Here is a 23,631-nt window from a genome sequence, read left to right as displayed (position 1 = left end):
GTCGAATAAGATGGTTTGGGATGTTCTGTGTGATATACACACACATTAAAATATCAACAAATTTAAGAAAATGTATTATATTTGAGGATGAAGCATGGAAATTTATGTCATGCTAATTAGTAGAGGTGATAAACAGTACCATTGAGATCTACCCGATGACTTCATAGTCATACATAGGCGCCAAGGATCCAAGTGCAACCGATTTTGACTAGTAATAATCAGATGCATACAGATTAGAGATTCATGCACCAACATCTCTGTGTTAGTAGCAAAAACAATGAGTCTTTCTGCAAGGAACAATATATTCTAAAATGAAATGGAGATCTTTTTTAAAGGTTAAAAAACTCATTCAATTTTATCTCTTACCGGTCTTATACTGAGTTCAATATTGTATAACTGTATTAACTGTGAATCTAGAAACTTGTACCCACTTGTGAAAGAGATGTACTCTTGCTCTGGAGTGTGTTACTGAATATGTTAAATCTGTAGTGAAATGCTTCCTTTAATCATGTAGTTATTAAAAATTAAAAAAATAGTGATAGCACAGTTATGAGACTGTCAGAATTGAGAAAGACAGCTAAGACACTTCAGGCCAGATCCAAACTCTGCAGGACAAAGGACATGCAAGGTGGGATGAACTTTACAAAATCACAGAGGGCAGAATTGGTCTTTGAGGAGTTGCTAGTCTTTTGTTTAAGAGTTTGGTAAATATCTTGGTAGAGAAGTGGATGAAACCCAGGGTTCTCACAGCAGGAGCAGGTCATCTCTTCCCCCCAAACTGGCCCTGATCAGGAATATCTGACTGCTTAGTCACCTCACCTACTAGCCTGCCAGCTTGCCAACCTGCCAGTCCATCCTTCCTACTCACTCATTGTATAACTGTAATAATTCAACTGTAAACCTAAAAATTTACGGCCAATTCTGAAAAAGATGCATCTTAGTTCAAAAAGTTGTTATTGAATATGTCAATGCTGTTGTAATGAAATGCTTCTTCTAAGTATGTGGCTATTAAATAAATAATTAACAAAAAAATCTTTAAACAAATCTTTAAAAAATAAAAAAAAATTAAAGCACCAAAAAAACCAAGACAATCACAAATGAATTTATGATAGGTCACAGGTACAATATCCTGAGTGACTCCAATGTATTTAGCTTATTTGTATGGTTTTAGCAATTAAAACATCATTAAAAAAAAGATTTCAAGGTCTGTGTAGAGCCAACCATTTCTGCTTTTAAGGCTAATCATGGCTAGTTTTGGTTTCACAGAGATTTCATAGGTCTGATGAATGTCATGGTCTTTTATACTCATGTTTACTTACAGTGTGGACTCTCTCGGGCCCCTGTCCTCAGAAGAATTCTAGCAATGGGCACATTGTTGGTCATGATGGCAATGTCCAGGGGTGTCAGTCCCTCACTGTTGGGAGTGTTCAGATCTAATTCTTCTGGTGTATATTGGTAGAGGAGGACTTGCACAGCATCCAGGTCCTGCTGCTCAACTGCCTCAAACATGGCTTCATTGCCCTGGAAATTCTGGAGGAGAGGAGAAGAAGAGTGGTACAATGTCACAAACTAGGGTCTCTGAATTTTAGAGATTGCTTCAGGGACTGCATAGCCACTTGAAAGTGGATAATGATAAAACTACAACTTATCCCAGGGTTTCCAAAGTAAGCACCGTGTTGTTCCCGTCATGCTTTCTAATGGGCATTGACTGGATGACATGCTTAGATGGGATGGGATGATATGGTACTGTGTAGTACAGCTCAGTCCATAAGAAAGTGAGAAAACCAGCTCTTTTCAAGCCAGTATTCTCTTGAAAGGACACTATTTACTAGGTCATGTTCTTAAGCATTGAATTAACCCAAGTTATGCCATTATTTACTGAAGCACCTCTCAGAGCCTTTAGTCACATTAATATATATTTTATTGCATTCAACTTTATCCCTGGAATCCGGCTCTGCAGAACACAGCTGGGGAAATGCTGGCATAGATAATGAGGGACAGGTAGTTCTGATTATGACTACTCTGTATTGATAGTCCACTTTCTTTGTTTCTCTCAACTTTTCCCTCCCTTTCCATCCCAGGTGCTATTTTCCTTTGTCTTGACCATGGCAATGACTTGTCTTCTGCTAAGTCTTGACCTCCTCAATCCAGGCTCCAGATTATTTCAAGAGTTACTCTCCTAAAACATAGATGTTGCTTGCCACTTCCCTAATTACGGACTTCTGATAACCTATCACATGGCTAGGTCCGAACCATGATGGTTCATTTCGGTTTTCAACTTCACTGGGTTAAGATGCGTCCAGAGGATCAGTGAACCACACCTCCGGATTATCTGTGAGGATGTTTCTTTTAGGCAGATCATAAGGGCTCTGATCTAGTCAATGGATTAAATCTTTGATGAATTCATAATACGGTGGCATTATCTGGAGCAGTGAGGAGGAGGTGATCCTAGTTGGAGGACATATAGCTCATTGGGGGCTTGTCTTTGGGGATGCATCTTGCCCTGGACTCTTCCTATACATCCTTTCTTTCTGCTTTCCATCCACTGGGAAGTGAACGACAACCTCTGCTACATGCTCCTGTCTGAATGATCTTCTGCCAAGCGTAGGGGTCAAGCAACCATCAATTGATTGAACCCTCTTAGCCATGAACCCAAATAAACCCTTTGTTCTTTAGCTTGTTATTATCAGGTGTTTCTTTGTCACAGCTACAATAAAACCCACGGATATATACCCTGGGTCCTTCAATCCTATGCTTTCTTAACCCAGAACCCCAACCACTGGACACCTAACATCTTTGAGTTGAGGGGAGAAGTTTAAGTGGTTTTCCCCGGGAGGGTTTAAGTGCTGAATAGTTAATTGCTTGAGAGGGCTAGAAGTTGAATATTTATAAAGTACAAATCACCTATAAGAATAGTGATGGACAATATGGTTCTTTGGAAGAATTCTTTAAAAAGATTAATAATAAAGATTCCCCATAAATACATGTTTCTGTAGCTCTTGAAAGAAGACGAAGATATATTCTTCCTCGACATTTGTGATATCGTCTCTAAAGGTATTGTCTCTAAAGATGTTGAAATGCCATTGGCCTTGCCCTAGCACTGGAGTCAGTTGATTAACATGTAGAAAATCTTCAGTTACCAAATGTTTAGACAGGCAGGTTTTATTTTAAGTCTTCATCAAAATTTGATTCTCCCTATTAAAGGCTGCTGGTCAGCTTTGGCTGAGTCTATACCACAGAGGAGGAACTTGAGGAAAATATGAAGTGATTATGCAAATGCTTGTTTTGACAATAAGGACTCAGGGGAGAAAGCTATTTTGGTATGCTGTTTTCTTGCTGCAAGACATCGTACTGAATGGAAAAGCATTTTCTCCACAGTCTACCAAACTGAAGGGCCTCTATGTGTCAGTCACAACTGAGTGCCAGCCATGCCTCTCAGAAGATGACTGTGAGATGAGAAAACACATTAGAAAACAAATGAATTCAAAAGCCAAATGTTGTCCTGTCTATGCTGTGTATTTATTTATGATCCTTAGTATTTCTAATTTCTTGTGTGCCATATTTGTTTTCCTTTTTAAGTTATTTCCTCCTCCAAACTCTAACTTGCTTCTCTCTGGGAAAGCCAGGATTTACTTCTGTTCAAAGCTCAGACAAATGGAGCCTTTACCCTCCTACAAAATAGTAAGCCTTCAGCTTTTACCCATAGTCAGTGCAGAGAGCTACTGTCTGAGAACATCTGTAATGCCCTATATCTCCTTTGCTATTAGCTAATTTACTATGACATCTACACAGGCCAGACAGTTTAGCAACAGGAAAAGATTCATTTTTCCTGATGAACTGATACACTTTCAGTTATCAACTAATGGGAAGCTATAACCAATTGTATTTCCTGTTCTGTGCTGAATGCCTGGGAATTCAAAGATGAATGTAATGATACATTTTAGGAAGCATATGTGTGCATACTGTTACCCCCCGCCCCCCCGCAGTGTGCACAGCCTCATGGAATTTGTATCTACTAGACCAAAGAAACACATCTCAAATATATAAGTATATGTGTACACACACACACACACAAATTTAAGAAGATGGAGATGTCACTCAGTGACAGATTGCATACCTAGAATGCACAAGGCTCAGGGGTCAATCCCCAGCCCCCAGCACTACACATAATGTGTTTCTTTGGTCTAATAGTAAAAGAAAATTTAAAGGAAAAAAAGGAAGGAAATTAAGAAAAAGAGAAAAGCATCTCACAATCATTCCAACTTTGTATAACATTGTAGATACATGTAATTCCTGTCCTGCCAGACTTAAATTTGTAAAAATAGAAAAATTAATCAAATTGTCAAACAAATGGAACCAACACAGGAATAGAAAGAATCTGTTACCACCGAGGTCTTTCTGAGACTCAGCCGGTCGCTTCTGGTTCTAAAATAGGCCTCATCGAAGGACGCGTGGGTGCCCTTCAGCTTCTCTGAGAGGTTCCTGTACAAGCGCTTGGCAGCACTGGGGGACGAGGGGGCACTGTGCTTTTTTGATTGAGAAAGATGTAAATTCTGCATTTGTTGGGTCATTTTCACTCGGCAGTTCCTAAGAAGAGGAAAATAGCATGTAGTAATTACACACAACAGAATTAGACACCGACAAAGAACTCTATCATTTCGAAGAACCATCTGGAATCCAAATACAATATTCCAGCTGGAAAGGCCCATAGAGACCATTGGCCTCATCTTCCTGCTTTAGAGAAGCAAGCAGAAACCCAGGAAAAGCAAACAGCTTGGGTTCTGCCTCAGAGTGGCAGGAATGAGATGACACCCTCCATTGACTATGAAAATATCCATTTATATACGACCCTACATGATATGAACATCTGCTCAAAGACTTTAGTATCTCACCCAATTGAGGATGTGTCTCAGTGCTGTATCTAAAGGGTATATGTAATCTCAAATTTATGTAATTTGGACTTATTTTTACTTCTTTCTGAGATGCTAACCTCCATTGGATGGATAAGAAGGTGTAATTCTTATCTGCACAGCTCCTTCTTTTGGGGGTGGCAGTCAAGTTGAGAAGCTAATTGTGTCCATGTTATTAGCTCCCCCAGTGTGCAGAGGCTCAGGGAACTTGTGTCTATAGGACTAGCCATGCTTAGCCTGAATACCCTGTCAGAGGTCCTCCAGAGCACATTCAACTAGCATTCTCCAAGTAATACTTGACTGCTGTTGCTAAAATTTCTAGTAGGTCCCCACTTGTGCCACACGTGAAGCCAGTTTCTGGGAGATCAGGCATAGTCATGTCGAAGTCCATCCACCATGAATTTGGGTATTGCTATTGAAATATGGAGAAAGGCTGTGGTCACCTAGTGTATGTGTATTGGACGAACAAATGCGTGAATGGACTTGCTAGACTGGGCACTGAGATACAAAGTGTGTTTCACTCACTGAGGCCTCTAGGGTACTGGGCCCTAAGCTCTCTGGAGCACATTGCTGCCTTCTTGCCACCTTTTATCACATTAAAAAATTCATTTATCTATTTTTATGTATGTGTATAAGTTTTTTGCCTGTATATAAGTGTACCGCATGTGTATAATGCCCATGGAGGCCAGAAGAGGGCGCAAGATCCCATGGAACTGGAGTTATAGCTGGTTGTTAGCTGCTATGTGGGTGCTAGGAACTGAACCCAGGTCCTCTGGAAGAACAGTGTTCTTAACCACTGAGCCATCTTTCCACCCCCCCTTTTGTCTTTTTGAGACAGGGTTTCATTATGTAGCCCTGGATAACCTGGAACTTTTTATGTAGACCAGGTTGGCTTCAAATTCACCAAGATCCACCTGTCTCTACCTCCCAGGTGCTGGGATTGAAGGCGAGTGTCACCATGCCTAGCCTGCGTTCTATCATATTTTGAATAGTGTCTTCCACTTGTAATGCTGCTACTCCTACTTAGCTGTCACCTTTAAGTTATCTCTAAACCTTGAGTGTCTATAACCTTGTGCATCCCATGTTATAGAAGTATGTAGAGTCTCTTTCATTCATCCAGTTTTTCATACAACTGGTTTCAATGATAACTCCCTTAGCCTTACATACAAGTGCTTATCTTATCTCCTATCATGTTTCAGTTTTTTTGATCTCTGTGGAGATTTTACTGAAGAGCTCAAACTTTTAGGGGCTAGAGCTGGGGGTAAAATGCTGTTAGCATCCATAGATCACCAAGTTTAATCCCCAGCACTGTCCAAAAAGGTTTCCCACCTCTGTCTCTTTGCATGTATTACTCTGTAAACATTAGAATTCTCTTTTCATTACCTTAGAAATGGTCATTGAGTCTTAAATTCCATCACTTAAGTAGTTGCTGACACTTCCAAGGCAGATTTATATATTTCTTTACTCATCCACTTGGCATATGTCTGTATAGTAAACACCCTGTTATAGCACAATTCTTCAGCCAGCTTTCTGTCTCCCAGCTAACCTATGTACTTCTCAGGAGTCAAATCTTAATTCACATACCCCAGTGCCTAAAATATGCCTGTCTCAAGGTAAAAGAAATATAATATGGGTTAGGATAAGAATTCCTACTCTCTTACCTCCTGACAGTGTAATCTTGGATGAGTTATTTAATCTGTCTGCCTCATGATTTTCCTTTATAAAGTGGAAAATAGGTATAAAAGTGGTAATAATAGGATTTATGTATTATTGTTGGGACAATGTACATGCAAAGAGCTTAGAGGCTAACTCATTGTTATGGAAGGTACTCAGTGGATACTTTAGAATGACAGAACACATATGAACGTCTTAACACACCAGAGGCCTACATGGAGAAGTCGTTGCCTTGGCATGCTTTTCCACTGGGTTTCATGCCCATTAGCACCAACTAACCCTGATTTATTTTCTCTCCAACAAATGGAACACTACCTTCCTGACGTTTTAAATGTCCTTGGGCACTTTTTAAGTCTAATAGACAACTTCCTTTAAGACAGAAAGACTTTTTTTGTTCCTGTTAAGATGGGCAGGCCAAATTCTTCTTAGTCATGCCCATCAGGCCCCACCCAGTCTTAACTAAGTAGACATGCTTACATTGGAGAGATGATGCAGGGCATTGTGGGTGTAAGTGCATTTTTATAAATCTTTAATACCATTTTAATTGTCATAAAGCAGGAATGGAACAGGTAGATGACTGTCATCTTTTTCCTCCCATCTAAATTTTTTTTCTTTGACTCAATAGCAATTACAGGATTTTCTCTAGTTTATTTCCACTGATTTCCAGATTCATAGACAAGATAGCTCACCGAGGGGCTGCTTTAACCTCTTTCTTTCTGCCTTCTGTCTCTAGCCTCTTCCTCCAGCATGAACACCCCAGTCCAGCCATCTGTCTTGTCTGCATCATTACCCTTCCCCAAATAACTCTACATTCTTTTGTAGCTCCCACAATGCCCAGGAGTCCAGCAAATAAATTCCTGTTGATTGATCAAATTCCAGTTACTTGCCCTCTAACTGATGACACCTACCCACATGGCCCCTTTGTCCTTGCTCATCTCCCATCTGTTCCCTTCTGTCGGAGTAGGTTGACTTTCTCTGCCTTTGACTTCCTCCTCATCCTCCCCCAGCTGTCCATTTCTCCCAGGCTATTCTTTAGCATGTTTTCAGTCTCCTAACTTTCATTTAGCATTATGGTTTTTCCTCTATATTTACAAATTTGTCAGATGAGAGATAATGAGAAAGACAATTTTCTGCTGTCTGTTCTTATAAATATGAATGCCTCTACCAACTAACCATGCTCTTAGCTTTTTACTCTTTGAAAAGGACAAGCTTTGGAATTTGGTGGGCTCAAGCTTGAATCCTGATATTGTTATGTACAACATAATGTGACTTTGGGTACCTTATTTAAATTTTCTGAGCTTATTTGATCACATGTAAATAGACAATGGAACATTGAGTATAGAATTGCAAAGATTAAATTAATGAACAGACGAAAGTTGCTATCTTCTTGATGCATTGTAATCATCAATAAATAAATAATAAATAATTATAGGAATTATTAAGATACTGCAAGTCTTTTTTACAAAACTACAGACACCAAAATATATCATTATTCAGCTTTCTTGTTTGTTTTAAACATCTTGAATCTGATTTTATATACTTACCATGCTATTCAATTTTTATTTTTATAGAAAAATCCAAGTTTAGATTATTTGGTATGGATCTTTATAGTAACTTATACTAAAACAGAACTAGAAAGTAGAACTTTAGGGGCTGGACAGATGGCTCAGAGGTTAAGAGCACTGACTGCTCTTACAGAAGACACAGGTTTGATTCCCAGCACACACACACAGGTTTGATTCCCAGCTCTCTTCTTACTTCCATGGGCATTGTATGACACAGGTGCACTTACACATATGTAGGCAAAACACTCATACACATGAAATAAAATAAATAAAATATTAAAAAGGAAAGCAGAATTTTAAGCTATTAGATGGGACCATGGAATAAAGACAAATATAAAACAATAGACACATAATATAATGTGGAAAGTAAAATATGAGACTGAATATATCTGTGAGATACTGAATATATCTGTTTTCTTGCAGAGAACTCAGGTTCAGTTCCCAGCATCCTCATGGTGACTAACAATTTTCCTTAACTCCAGTTCCAAGGAATCTGCTACCCACTTCTGGCCTCTGCGGGCATTGCCTGCACTGGTGTACTTACATATATGCAGGTAAAACACTCATATGCATTAAAAAAATAAATGAATAAAAAGTAATTTCCTTTATCAAAGCAATGGAAACGCTATCAAATATCATCAAAATTATTTTTCCCCAAATTCTGAAAATCAAACAAAGGCTTAAGCAACCACAGATTGATTATTCAAGAAAGAAGGCTGAATTCAGAAGCAGTATCAAGCTTTATTATAATTTCTTGTGCTCTATTCTCTCTTCCCCAGACTCTGGCCTTCTTGAAAATCAACCTTCACAGTAAAAATAGTAGACTTCCAGCCACTGGAGAGAAACTGTGAGGCTGGTCAAAACTTCATTTCTAGGGGCTGGAGAGTGGCTCAGTGGTTAAGAGCACTGGTTGCTCTTCCAGAAGACCCAGATTTGATTCCCAGCACCCACATGGCAGCTAACAACCATCTGTAACTCCAGTTCCAGGGGATCTGATGCCCTCTTCTGACTCCAGGGGCATTGCATGACATGGGTGCACTTATGTATATGCAGGCAATACACTTATACACATAAAATATGAATAATAAATAAAATATTAAAAGAAACTTTGTTTTCTATTTCCTCAAACTGTCATTATTTATCTGTCTTATTTTTCCCTAGAAGATTCCAACTGTAAACTTTCCCATTCTTGTTTTGACATAGAACCCACCAAAGACCTCTTTCTCAGGGATGTTTTTCTTTTAAACCAGTAGTAGCAGTTTAAAACAATTGTTTAAAATTGTTCAGAAGTTTGTAATGGTGTGTCTTAGAAATAAAGATTTTTGAAAAGCTTTGGCATATTCCTGAAAATCTCGTGGATCATATTCATGCCACAGGAGGATGATAGGAAAGAAACTCCTCTCATCTCTGTTTGACTTTGAGGCTCTGTGCAAGCAGGAAATAGAGATAAAGGTAGAGTTGTTCCCAGTCTGTAGAGTGTTGGTAGTGTGCCCAACACAGGCAGAACCCTTCTGTAAGAGACAGACTCACTGATCGGAGCCATCTGAGGAAAGCTCTGTTGAGTTGTTATAAGTTAACCAAGCAGAGATTCTAGTGGCTTCATATTACAAATACAGATACCACAATTGCTAAATGACAACAACCACAACAAATGTTGGGGAGAGAGAATAATCTGATTTTCACAGTTTCCATATTATTATTAAAATATTTATTTTTCAACAGCAAATTATGAGACATAAATAAAAACTACTTTCCATATAGGGGAATAAAACAGTCAATAGAAATTGCCCTAGAAGAAGTCCAAATGTTGGTGTTATTGCATAAAACATTTAACTATTTTAAATGTGTTTAAATAACGAAAGGAAATCATGTCTGAGAAGTCAATTATGAGACTTTCTCATCAAATTGAGAACACTAATGAAGAGATGAAAACTGTGAAACAGAACAGAAATTCTAGAATTAAAAAGTATAATGACTGAAATGAAAACTTTAGTCGAACTCAGCAGCCTATTTGGACAGAAAAATCAACAAGCTTCAAGATAAATCAACTCAGGTTAACCAGTCTGAAGAGAATAAAGACTAAAAAATAAAAAAGAAGAGTCTCCGATATGTGATATGTTTTCCGGTGTGCTAATAGCTGCATGATTGCATGATCTGAATCCCAGAAGAAGAGGAGGAGGGGAGTTACAGGAAAAAGAATATGTGAGAGAGTGATAAAGAAAAGCATCAACCTGTATATCTAAAGTTTGATACACGTTAAATAGGACAAAGTGAAAGAGATTCACACTTAAATGCACCATAAAAAGCTATTGAAACCCCCAAACAAGGAACTGTGAAAACAGCATGAGAAAAATGACAATGTATACAAAGCTAATTGAAAAGATTAGCTACTTATCTTTCACCAGTGGCCAGAAGAAAAGAAGACGGTGAGCTAGCACGTTCAAAAGGAGGGGAGGAAAGGATTGCCAAATAAGACTTTTTCTAGTCCCTCAAAATGACATTTCAATAATTAAGGGAAAACTAAGATATTATTAAATAACTAAAATAGGTAATTTGGTATTAGATCTTCTCTACCACAAACACCTATGGGATTCTTTCAGTCTGAAATGAAAGTCTATTAGACAGTGACAAATACACAAGGAAAAATAAGTACTTGCAAGGCAACTAGACAGCAAACATAAAACAGTATAAATAGAAAAGATCATGTGAACATGTTTTTGTTTGAACCCTCTTTCTCCTTTCTGAATTAAAAGAATGAAATTGAGAAAAACAATTCCATTTTCAAAAGCATACAAGAATTAAAAGACTGAGGAATGCATTTAACAGCACAAGTGAAAAACCAAACTTCTGACACAGATGAAAGATGGCTGAATACTGGACAGCTGTTCTTGCTCATGGACTTAATAAAGACCAGCCAGTAGGAGACACCGATGAAAACTGGACCATGAGGTGGGGTACTTGTGTCATGTGTGTTTTCCTTGGAGCTGTCCCTTCTGTAGTATGGAGATCCCTCCCTCCTTTTGTTACCTCAAGCCTTACTGTTCCTTACTGGTTTTCCTTAATCTGTCCATTCCTTTGTAAATATTCCCATTATTAACCTTCACTTGGTCACTGTGTCATGTAAAATTCTTGTTAATCCTTATACATCATGTGGTACATATAGCACCCACAAGAATATCTTGAAAGTGACAGCAACACAATTGGCTATGTTACTGAATTGGACTGAAAAAAAAAAAAAGACGACTCAAACATTGAGTGAAAAGCTTGATGTGTGAAATAGATACAAAGTCTCAAGGGAGGCTTGACAGGGAAACTGTTTTAGTTAACTATGGGAAGGAATTCTTTTTTTTTTAATTAAAAAAGTTTTAATTTGTGTGTGTGTGTGTGTGTGTGTGTTTGTGTGTGTGTGTGTGTGGTGTATGTATGTTTGGTACATGTGTGTGGGTGTGCACAGAGGCCAGAAGAGGGTGTTAGATCCCTTGGAGCTGGAGACACAGGTGGTTGTGAGTAGCCTAATGTGGGCTGGGAACTAACTCTAGTCCTTTGCAAGCACTCTAAATCATTGAGCCATCTTTCCCAACCTGGAAAGGCATTCTTTTGACAATATTCTTTGACAGCTAATTTCATGGACATCATTCTTCAATTCCAAGACAATCTTTGTGGATTTAAGCATAATATTAAAAGTTGGGACTTTGCCGGGCGTGGTGGCACACGCCTTTAATCCCAGCACTTTGGAGGCAGAGGCAGGCGGATCTCTGTGAGTTTGAGGCCAGCATGGTCTACATAGTGAGTTCCAGGCCAGGTGGTGCTACAGGGAGATGCTGTCTCAAAAAGATCTAAATAAATAAATAAATAAATAAATAAATTTGGGACTTAGAAAGATGATCTATCTTTAAGTTTTGTCTTTTCTGTTTACCAACTCTGTGACTTTGAGCAAATTATTTTGTTTCTCTGATCTTCAGTTTCCTTATCATTAACAATATTCCTCATAGTAATAGTAGTTATATAACAATGTAAAAAATTGGAGTTTTAAGTGGAAAAATATATAGAAATTACTTAGCAAAGTGCTTAGAAATAATTATTCAACAGATACTAGTAGTTATCTCATAATAGCATGTTTGAGGTATAGTTGACATGCAATAATTACATGATTTTGGAAGTGCAGCTTGATAAGCCTTGATAGATATATGCACTTGTGAAGCCACTGCCGTGGTGATATTAATAATAACCACCATTTTCAGAAATTTTCATATGTCTCTTTGTATTTTCCCCCCTCCCATGACTGCATCCCCCATTTTATCCTCTCTTCCCAGGCTACTAGTAATCTACTTTCTGATCATTATAGACTAGGTTCCATTTTCGAGAATTCCATCTAAAGGGAACCATCAGAACAAATTGTCTAAATCCAGTTTCTTTGATTCAGATTATTCTGAGATTTACACATCCTGTGTGTACGAATTGTTCCTCTCTTTATTGCTATAGCATTCTCTTGTGTGGCTATACCACTGTTTATCCACTTGTTAGCTATTCAAATAAGAAAATTAAAATCCATGGGATTTGCTCTAACTAAAGATGGACATGTTTTTCTTTCAGAAAGAATAGGGGACCTGATCTCCAAAGGAAGGAGACATGTGGCCGATTGAGGTGGATTGATGTCTACAACACGGTTACAGAGGAGGTTTTAGGACATAACTTGTGAGGGGGCATCCTCTATAGGTAAGTCGTTTCTAGTTTTTTGTTTTCTTTTTCTTCATTCTAATAATTTATTTAAAAATCTTCAATAAATGTTATACTGTGTTAAAGCCTACCAAATATTTGAGTAAAAAATGATACCAATTTTGCATAAAACTCTTTAAAACTTTGAATTTATTTTTAGACTAGCGTTGCTCTGATATCAATCCAGGAAAATTTTCACAAGAAAAGAAAGGAGGGATTGGCAATTTAGCTCACTGGTAGAGTGCTTGGGCAAGATCAGAATCCTAGCTTGGATATCCAGCACCAGGTGGAGTGGGGGCAGGCAGAGGATAGACTAAATGTCTGTCGTGAACATGGAGGTAACCAAATACTTCAAGGTTTATTCCAGGAAAGCAATAGTTGTATGGCATTCAACCACCAATTCAATTGAACTCAGTGTCAATGTAACACACTGTGTTAAGAGAATAAAGAAGAGAAGCACATATGGTCACCTTGATAGATAAGCAAATGCGGTTGAATTCAATAACACACAGAATCCATTCGTGATTGAAAAGAAAACTTTCAGGAATACAAGGGAAGTTCTTTAACCTGACAGTGATAACATTTTTGTTAAGTTTTGAGTTTGAAATGTTTCCCATGGGCTTATTCTTTGAGCATGTGATCCTTAGTTGTTGCCCTTTTGAGGGGCTGTGGAACCTTTAGGAGGGGTGTCTAAGAGCTGGTGGAAGGAGGTCACAGGTGGTGGGCTTTAGAAGTTTATGCCAAGTCTCTACTTCCTGTCTTGGTCTCTGCTTCCTGGTCTGCTGTGATGTGAGGAACATCTGCTACACTCTCCCTCTGCCACTCTCCCTCTCCATGCCTTTGCCACCATGGTGGACTGAAGCCCTCTGAAACGATGAGCCTAAATAAAAACTTTCTCTCTCATTTCTGTCAGATACTGTGGTCATAGCAATGAATGTGAATCTATAGCCAACATCACATTTAATGATTAAAGATGAAGTAGGTCCTTCCAGAATCAGAAGAAAGGCAAAAATGTCCACTCCTGCTTTTTAGATTGCACTGGGCATTCTAACCAGTACATACGGGCAAAATAACTATAACTATATGAAGTGAAATAGTCTTTACTTTAAAACATGAAAGTTTATATAGAATAACCCAATCAATCTATATTTAGTCATAAATGTAACAAAATATAAGAAAAGCCTGTACTGAAAACTACATAACATTAATGGATGAAATTGAAGATGTAATAGAGATACAGATCTTGCTCATGGCTTAGAAGAATTAGTGCCATGACTGTATCAATTTTCCCAAGATGACCTGTATGTTCAATAGGGGGCTCAATCAAAATAGTAGTGGATGGCTTATTTTGTAATAACACTTATATAGAAATGCAAAGTGCCCAACATAACCCAAACAACTTTGAAAAAGAACAAAGTTGGACACATACATGATCTCATTTCAAGACTTGCTATAACACTATAGTCATGAAAACATAAAGGTCAGTTTTGGAATTGAAAATAAGCGACAGTGAAGTGAGGACAGAAACATAGAAGAACGAACTGGAGTCGAGGCCCCAGAGGTAAGCTGAACACATATGATTAATTGCTTTTTTGAAAATGTGTTAAGGTAATTAAATAGAGGAAACCATAACCTTTTGAATAAACACTGCTGTAACAATGGGTAAAGACATGAAGGGAAAAAGAACATCACATCACATACAAAAGTTAACTTGAAATGAATCATAGATGTCTTTTTGCATGTATCAGGGTGTGTGGCATGATGCATGTGTGTATGCGTGTTCACAAGTGTATGGATGCACATGTGTGCCTGTGGAGGCCTGAGACTGGTGTTTAGAGTCTTCCTCAGTCACTCTCTACCTTATTCATTGGGGCAGGGCTTCTCAGTTGAACCCAGAGCACGCTGTTTTGGCTAATCCTCCAGGGATCCCCTATCTCTACTTTCCAAGCACAGGCATTGCAGGTGGGCCACCATTCCCAATCACTACTTGCATGGATTTTGGGGATCCACAGCGTGGTCCTCCTGCTTACACAGCAAGCATTGTACAAGCTGATCTATCTCCCTAGCCCCAAATAAATGGTAGATCTAAATGTAAGCACTAAAACCAAGTGTTCTAGAGGAAAACATAGGAGACTTTTTTTGTGAACTTGGCTAAGAAAAAGATTTCTTACAGAAGGCACAAAAAGTGAAAACCCTGAATGACTGAGAGGTTGGGCTCATCAGAAATGTCTGCTGTTTGAAATATTACCACTTGATTTGTTTTCCCTTTGAGACCTGTGAGGGATGCGTGACTATAGGTAGAGCTGAGCTGTCAAGCAGGAGTGACAGGTACAAAGGAGCCTCCTCAGAGTGTCTTCACAGCCACCTGTTCCCCAGGCTCTGCTGCTTCCTCAGACTTCCTTTGTTTTTTTCTCCTAACCTGGCTCCTCAGCTGGCGCTGGGGGTGAGTTCTGGCATGGTCTCCACCACACTTGCTGTGACAGTAGCTGCCGGAGCCTGACCCAATGAGACCTATGAAGGGTTCAGCTTCACTGTGGCTACCTTGAGGGACTGGGTAACACTATCTGGAAGGAGGAAAAGTAGACCAATGAGAGACAGGAGACTTACATTCCTCAGAAGACAGATAACTTCTCTCCATTTCTCCCCCACAGACTGCCCAAGGAGATTTCCGGGAGCCGTGGTGTGCACGCAGACAACCAAGTGTTTTTTCTTGTGGCGCTGTGGGTATGTTAGCTGCAAGCACAACTTCATTTGTTTGTCCCCACTTCCTGAGTCATCTCCCTTTTGCCTTCAACTTTGATGATATGAACGTTTATCTTTAAATATCTAATACACAAATTGAAATCAAGCCTTGATTTCATAGGCTAAAATAAAATGTATTAAGAACCCTATGAGTTCTATGAGTACCCTGCAAGTACTGTTATTTTTATCTCCATGTTCAATTTAACCTTTGCCAAAAGACTGAGAAATGGCTATTTAATCTTCATTTTATAAACAGGGAAACTGAGTCCCAGAGAAGTTAGGTAATTTATCCAAGACCTTACAACCAAGAATGGAGGGGTAAGATATGAACTGTGACTCTGAGGACCACGCTTCCAACAATTCTATAAGGCGACTTCATCTAGATGCCTGGCATCCTCTATGCTAGACCTTGATTCTGAAGTTCGGATCTCTTATCCTAGTTATGAGTGCATGTTTTGTTGGAGCTTAGGTGTAAGGATTTCTCAGTGTCTCTGTACTTTGGAAACAGATCTGAAGCAGTGTTGGAAGAGACGCAGCTGAGAGACAGAATGTATCAGAAGCAGGAGTTCCAGCTGTTCTTGACAGGTGGGTGGACAGATGCGGTTGGTGAAGGGAACATTTCTGACTGGAGCAATATTGTTCTTCGGTCTGCAGTGTGAACTAGGGGACCTTCACACTTCAACCTGCCTGTCACTAGACAGAAAAGAAACATTGACCCCTTCCATTTTCTACCCGCTGTTAACATGACAAGTGTGGCTTTGATTGCTAAGGGGTGGCCAATTCTATTACAATACTGACATAGTACAGAATGAAACAGCCTTTCTAGTTTCTGTGCTCTTTGGGATTTTATATATATATATATTTTGAAATGTCAGTTGTGACTCTACAGCAAGAGGAACATTGATTTTTAAAGGTTTTACAAATGTTTAAAAACATTACGTTTATTTATGTATATGTGTATATTTGCATGCACATGGGCCATACATGCATATGGAGGTCAGAGGACAACTTTCAGGAGTTGGTTCTCTCCTATCACATTCCCACATGGGTCCTGAGGATTGAAGTCAGGTTGTCAGTTTTATCAACAAGCACCTTTGGCCGCTGAGCCAGCTCCTGATTTTTTAAGTTTTAAAGAATATGTTTATGGGGAAGAAGGTCAAAAGATAATATTGATTCTATAATTTAACAAACATGTTTGTAACCTAGGCATCCTATGATGGATCTTGGGACTTCACAAAGGAATAAAATACATCTCACACATAATTGTTAGCTGTCTCAGTTTTTTGGGGGGGGATTGTGGGAGCTCTGTTTGTAAGACTTTCAATGCTAAAACTGGGAAAGTCCTACAAAAGTTAAAATGGTTACCCTAGCTGTTCCCAAGGAGCTCATAGGGCAGAAAGGAAATGAAACAAATGCACATCTGTGAAATTCTATGCTACATGAATGGGAGTTTGTGTTCTATAGTACTTTTGGTAAGTCAGGTTTTTAGGTTTGTGCCTATCTTAGTCCATTCATGCTGCCACAACAAACTAACCAACTGGGATGCATAAACAACAGAAATTTATTTCCCACAGTTCTAGAGGCGATAGGTTCCTGCAGATTCAGTGCCTGATAAGGGCTGCTTTCTGGTTCATAGACAGAGCCTTCTTGATGTGTCCTCTTATATTAAGTAGAAGGTGCTAGCCACCTCTCTGGGGAAGCACTAATCCAAGCCACTAGAGTTCTGCCTTCCAGATCTGACCACCTCTCAAAGGCCTCCTCTTCTAATATTACTAATGCAAGCGTTAGACTTTTAACATTTGCATCTTGAAGGGATGTAAGCTTTTAGTCCATTGCAGCAGCTTTACATGGATAAACTTCTTGAATCACATAATAGTCATTGTAACGTAGGCCTATTACCCTCATTTCATTAACAAGAAATTGAGGCTCCGTTAAAGGGCAGATCCAGGATTCAAACACAAGCAATGTGGATCTGTATCTGAACACTCCCCTTAAATGGCCTAAGACAGAAGTAACACAGAGGGTGAGTGGCTGACATTGCCATGACAGGAAGTGATTGTGGGGAAAGAGATGGTGGGAAAGGGGTCAGAGAAAGTGACGCCTAAAAATGATTTTGAAAGACCAATGAGAAATTAGCTAGCAAGAATAGAAAAACACAGTCCCGGTGGATCAGCCTATGTCATAGTGTGACTGGTAGACCCATGTTGGAGGGAGAGACCTTTGGGCTCTGACACATGGTGGTGCATTTCATCAGCTGTATAAGAAACAGGAAAGAGGCCTGGAGAGGTAGCAGGGTCAAACCATTCAGAGCCTCACACATAGGCTAAGGAGCAAATATATTAAGTTGTGCATAAAGGGGAACACCACAGACCCTTCAGTGACGGATGCATCAGTCATGCTGACCTGATCATTGTGCATTATACACATAGACTAAAATGTCATGCTGTACTTAGTACATACGCATAATTGTTACATGTCAACTCAAAATTAAAATATGTATTCTTAAAAAGTTGAGATCTGCATTTTTAGAGAATTTGATAGGAGCCAGAGGATTGTTTGAAAAGGAGGTAGTATGGAAACGATGTCAAGGAGCAACCATGTATGAATCTCTTGAGAAAAGCCCGCAAGAGCTGGTGACTATGGAGCTAACCAACTGCTTTCTGATTGGATTTAAAGCACACGCCACAGGAAGAATCTATACCTGTTCAAAAGCATATTCAAAAGCCCTTACATGTAGAGGTCATAGACCCTGGGGGGGAACCTGCTGCTGTTGTTTCTCAATATGGACATGAATCAAACTTCCTTCTAAATATTTGTTTATTCCAATAAATTAGTGCTGCTCTCAGTCTTAGTCAGAGAAGCTTCTGTTTGAAGTGAGTGATGGTTAATGCAGAGACTCCTGAGTGGTGAAAGCTCAGAGAATAAGTTGAAATGAGACACTCACCCTCTCCAAGGCTCAGGGCACATTAGGGAAGATGGGGTGGAAAGAAGGTAAGATCCTCCGGAGGTTGGAAAGAGTGCTATGGAAAGCTGTCTTCTGGACAGGGTATGGCTATGAACTTACAGAAACTGTGGCTACCTGCACAAAACTGGGCCCATCAGCATTCCATCATGGAGGAGAAAGAGGCTGATAAGCCCCACCCCTCCCTGAGGAGCTTTAATGACTGATAGTTGCTTAGGGAAGTGCAGTGAGATTCCTCAGTAGTATAGCCATTGGTAAGATGCTCTTGCTCAAGTAAATAACAGCCCTGCCCCCGCACAAGCAGGTAACTCTGATTAAATGCAGTGGGCCACAAACAAACAAACAAAGACAGACAGGAAAATAGGAGGAGACTTGTTGGGAAGCAGAAGGGGATCAGTGGGAAGGGGAGGAGATAAGAGAGGAGAATGGGGGAAGAATATGATCAAAGTACAATATATGTAATTAAGTTGTAAACGAGCAAATAAAATGAAAATGAAAGGAATGTAAGAGAAACACGATAGGTTTTTTTAAAAAATATATTTTGTTGTGCAAAATATACTTAGCATAAAGTCGACGATTTAAACCATTTCTGTAGCATTAAGAACACTTGCAGTGTTGTGCAGTCATCTGCATCATTGATCTTGAGACTGTTTTGAGAAACAAAATGTGTCCCAATTAAATACTAACTTCCCACTTTCCCCAAAACATGAGTTTCACAGAGATAGATCAGTGATCTGTTCTTCTGCATGTGACTCTCAGGGTCTACAGAAAATGTAGATAGTATTGTCAAATGTTCTATCAAAAGAAGGTGAAAGCTTGACCAGAAGGTTACTCACTTTTCTGATCCAGAGTGAAGTAACTCTAAAGGAAGTTCATGGAGGTAGGAATGGAGTAAACAGAAAGCAGGATAACCAACACAACAACCATTCAACATTATCGGAGTGCCTTTCAGCTTAAAACATGAATGCATTCATGTATTGGAAGGGACAATGGCTAATTCATTACTCCTTTTGAGAATGTTTGCATTTTCTAAAAGACAGAAATACCTAGAAATATCTAATGATCTCCAATGAAATAATTTCAGACACCCTGATGCTAGAGTGAGACTGTTTATTGGTGGTCAAAATATCCTTTAATATTAAATTTAATATCCTCAAATTATAGTGCATTTGTAACTGCAAATTCCCTGTGCGGGGAAATCTGAGCAACTGAGAGTTGGATACACATGGATGCTACCCACATTCACCTCCCCCCCAATACCTACATGTTTCTTTCAAAACATTTAAGACATTTAGGATCTTGGGATCATGAGTATAGCAAATTAATTATGATTGATGACTATTGGAAAAAATCATGATGAAATGCCTTATTTAGTTGAATTAGAGTTTTTTTCAAATGGCACTTCTCTGCTCTGGCTTCCTGCTGGATGCTCTGTATCCCTTAGAGGAGAGGAGGATATAAAGCCCCAAGTCCCCAGATACATTGTACTCCATGGTTTCTGATGACTAAGGCGGTATGAGCAGTGACACACTAACATGCTTAGCATAACATTGATGACTTAAATAAACCACTTCTGTAGCGTTAAGTCCATCTGCAGTGTTGTGCAGCCATCTGCACCATTGGCTGAAACCAGCATCTCCTGAATACAACTGAGCGTAGTGTGTCTTCTTCCAAAGAACCGGGAATGGGAGGATGGAGCAATGGCAGTCTAGGGAGCCTAAAGGGATGTTTCAGTCTGGGAAGCAGTGAAAGCATGCATGCACGCTACCCCTGCTACCGCGCCAGCCTGCTAACAGGTTGGCGGCTCTGTTTCCTTCCTATTCAGATGCCATCGTTTGTGAAATTGTGAAAATAATTTTGGAGAAATGCCTTCCTCTGTGATGGAGTAGTTCGGGCATCTTTTTGACTAGGAGAAACTTCACCCATCTCTCAGATTTCCTGACTTTGGTTTTTATTTGGAGAATCCTGCTGCTCCCTGTTCTAACATCATCCATCTTTGTCAGCACTCAAGGCCACAACCTCATCTGAGTGGCCAGTGATGTACAGCAGAGAGAGTGCACCAGACGTTAAACTCTCTGTGACATTTATATGGACTCTGAACTTACCAGAGATGGATTGAGGCTGCCATAAAGTCTTGTGGTACCCAGGCAAACATAACTAGGGAGACCAGCTGAGGGAGAGTAGGAAAAGTAATAGCTTTCTCCATTTCCTTCTCCCCTTTGCAGAGGTCAGCTTACATCTTATTTAGGAAAGAGGGAGGTAAGTGAATATGGGAATTTTTGGAACCCAGTAGGGAAGCAAACTCATCCTCGAGTATCAGTAGTTCTCTTTGTGGCTATAGTCACACCAACAACCAACACAGGCAAAAGGACACATCACCTCACTTTGAAGCCAGTGCACCCTACCAGCCAGATATCTTAGTGGAATAAAGAAAAAACAGAGGATAGACCATGACCTTGAATGCATGGCCATCATGTTACCCTGGCAGGGATCCTCACGGTCACAGACCTCACATGATTTCTGAGTATGTTGGCCCAGGAGGGACAGAGTTCTGACCTCACACTGTATGCCAAGACTGCAAACTAGATCAAAGGCAGCAATGTGCCTGAGTTTGGGAACAGGATCATCAGCATGGTGGGACCCATTTACTTGATCCAACAGGTATTTAGCAAGGTATTCAGGAACGTGAGTGAAAAATGATTTCTATGACAAAACAGTTATTTAACTTTTGATTGCTAATGCTAATCAGTTACGCAAGCTCTTCATGTGACTAAGCTCACTGCAAAGAAAATGCTCAATTGTTGGAAGGAGGCCTCCCCCACCCCCTTTCTGGCTGCTCAGTGGCTGTGTATGCGCTACCACAGACCACTGTGTGTGCCTGCCTGGTCGCGTTCTTCACAGACCGTCTGCAGCGAACTTCGGAAGATATATATATATATGATTTAAACCACAGTAACACAAACACATTTAAAAAATCATCAGTGACTAAGGAAGCTCCACATTTATACATGAAAGACAGCAATAAATTTGACTTACCAGCTTAGGCTGTTAGAGGCAGCAGAGGAACAAGTTGTTGGTAATTGTCCAGTGCTTTCATTCAATAAATCACATTGGCTCTGCTTTCTCCTGTAGCTCACCCTCTGCGCGAAGCAAGCGAACCTCCTTCCTATTCTGTGCAAAGAATAAAATGCGAACAGGATCACTCCAGGCAAGAGCTGAAGTCCATGATCACCAAGCTGCTCCCAATGCAAAATAAAAGCGTAAATGATGCATGGGGAGAGAAGGGGCGAGGAAAATAGCTTGGCTCGAAATTAAGGTGTGTTCCTGGGTCTGCAGTGGGGAAGGCTGGCTTTCCCACGCCTCTGTGTGTGTGCGTGCGTGTGTGTGTGTGTGTGTGTGTGTGTGTGTGTGTGTGTGTAATAGAAGGGTACCATGAGTTCAGTGTGTGTTTAGCCTATTGTACCATTCAGAACAGCACACGGGAATGACAAGCTTTCTGGCACACAATGCTGAATCAGAACCAACTGTCACTCGGATCCACAAAGGGACAGCGAGGCAGTCAGTCAGCTCTTCACCAAATCAGTGGTGGGGAAAAATGATTACCAGTAACTAAGAGCCCATCTAGCGTCTTGGTTTCACAGCTGAGTCTGGAAGTGCGCAGGTGGCAGGCACATTCCCTCCCTGCTGGGCACCTGTGTCTTTCCTTTATAGACTCCCAGCAGGTGAGGGGCCCCTTAAGAGAGTTGGGGTGCTCAGCCTAGGATCAGGTTTTGAGCAAGTGTGAAAGCGTAGTTATCAGATGTGGACCTAAGACCCCAGGAGGCTCAGCCTCCAGAGGAAGAGTCCAAGGCTGTTTCTGCGTCAGCCACATATGGGTGCACCTGGCTCCCTCCCTAGCGCTGTGCTTCAGGTGACTAAGCGCATGGAACGGATTTCCTAGAAAGCAACACATGTAGGCATCTCTTACATTTTCCTCTCCAGTGAAAAGCCCAATGACTTTTGCACACTGCTGGCTATGTTAGGACGGCCTTGCTGCTGAAGAGCATATATGCAACATACACACCCCTGCATACACTTACATGTGCACACACATGTACATGTACATGCATACAGTACTGTTCTAGTCTGTTTCTCCATTGCTATGACAAAATACTCTGACCAATACCAACTTGGGAGGAAAGGGTTTATTTTATCTTATATCTCCCGGTCACAGCTCATCCAGGAGCCCAAGGTAGGAAGGGCAGGAGCTGGAGCACAGGCCATGGAGGAAAGCTGCTTACTGGTTTGGTCCCCTGACACCTGCTCAGCCTGCTTTCTTATGCAACACAGGCCCACCTGCCCAGGGGTGGCACCACCCACAGTGGGCTGGGCCCTCCCACATCACTCAACAATCAAGAAGATGCCCCTCAGACATGGCCACAGGCCAGTCCAATGGAGGCAATTCCCCAGCTGAGGCTCCCTCAACCCAGGTGTGTCAAGTTGACACTAAAGCTATCCAGCACAAGTACACACACAAAGTCACACACATGCATATACACATGGACACATGCACACACAGAGATGCACACACAGGTGCATACATATGCACATACACACACATAGCCCTAGAAACAGCATTAAGCATCTTTGTAAAGCTCTATACAAATTCCCTGTCTGCCACATGAATGCTTAGCTGCTGTAATAGTTCAGATACAATTTTGGACTCTGACTAGACACTGAGTCTGCTTTCTTGTTTACGTTCAAAGACAAGTTGGTCTCTCAATTTTGAATGTGGGTCTGTAGCAAATTAGGGGAATGTTTCTTTGTCATAAGAGGAAGATGGAGTGTTAATCTTTGGCCTGGTCCTGTCCTAGGATCATAAGAATGGTGTCTTGTATTTCTGAAAATTCTCCCCCTTTCTAGAGACGTTGTCCTCTGCCTGCCAGCTCTGATGAGTGGCAGGTGGTTATTCTGGAGACAGAGTCCAAGGTAAGAAAGTAACTCAGAAAGGGCTGGGGATGTAGCTCAGATGGTGGAATGCTTGCCTTGTATGTAGTTGGATCCCTAGCACTGCATAAACTGG

At 40.3% G+C, this 23,631-nt stretch overlaps 1 protein-coding gene across 1 annotated transcript in view; it reads right to left on the bottom strand.

Moving 5' to 3' along the window:
- Ankfn1 (ankyrin repeat and fibronectin type III domain containing 1) overlaps positions 1–21,754 on the bottom strand; it is a 167,626-nt gene extending 145,872 nt beyond the window's left edge. Inside the window, exons 1-3 of the mRNA XM_029565982.1 lie at positions 21,606–21,754; positions 4,386–4,587; positions 1,320–1,530 (exon numbers count right to left, since the gene is read on the bottom strand). Coding sequence (XP_029421842.1) covers positions 1,320–1,530; positions 4,386–4,571 — 397 coding nt within the window. The 5' untranslated portion in view covers positions 4,572–4,587; positions 21,606–21,754. The remainder of the gene's footprint in view (positions 1–1,319; positions 1,531–4,385; positions 4,588–21,605) is intronic.
- Between the last annotated feature and the right edge of the window lie 1,877 nt (positions 21,755–23,631).

Source organism: Nannospalax galili, unplaced genomic scaffold (assembly GCF_000622305.1).
Source record: "Nannospalax galili isolate Female #2095 unplaced genomic scaffold, S.galili_v1.0 scaffold95, whole genome shotgun sequence".
In the NCBI taxonomy this organism is placed as follows: Eukaryota; Metazoa; Chordata; class Mammalia; order Rodentia; family Spalacidae; genus Nannospalax; species Nannospalax galili.
The sequence above is the reverse complement of the archived record's forward strand: the minus strand, read 5'-3'. Positions and strand labels throughout refer to the sequence as shown.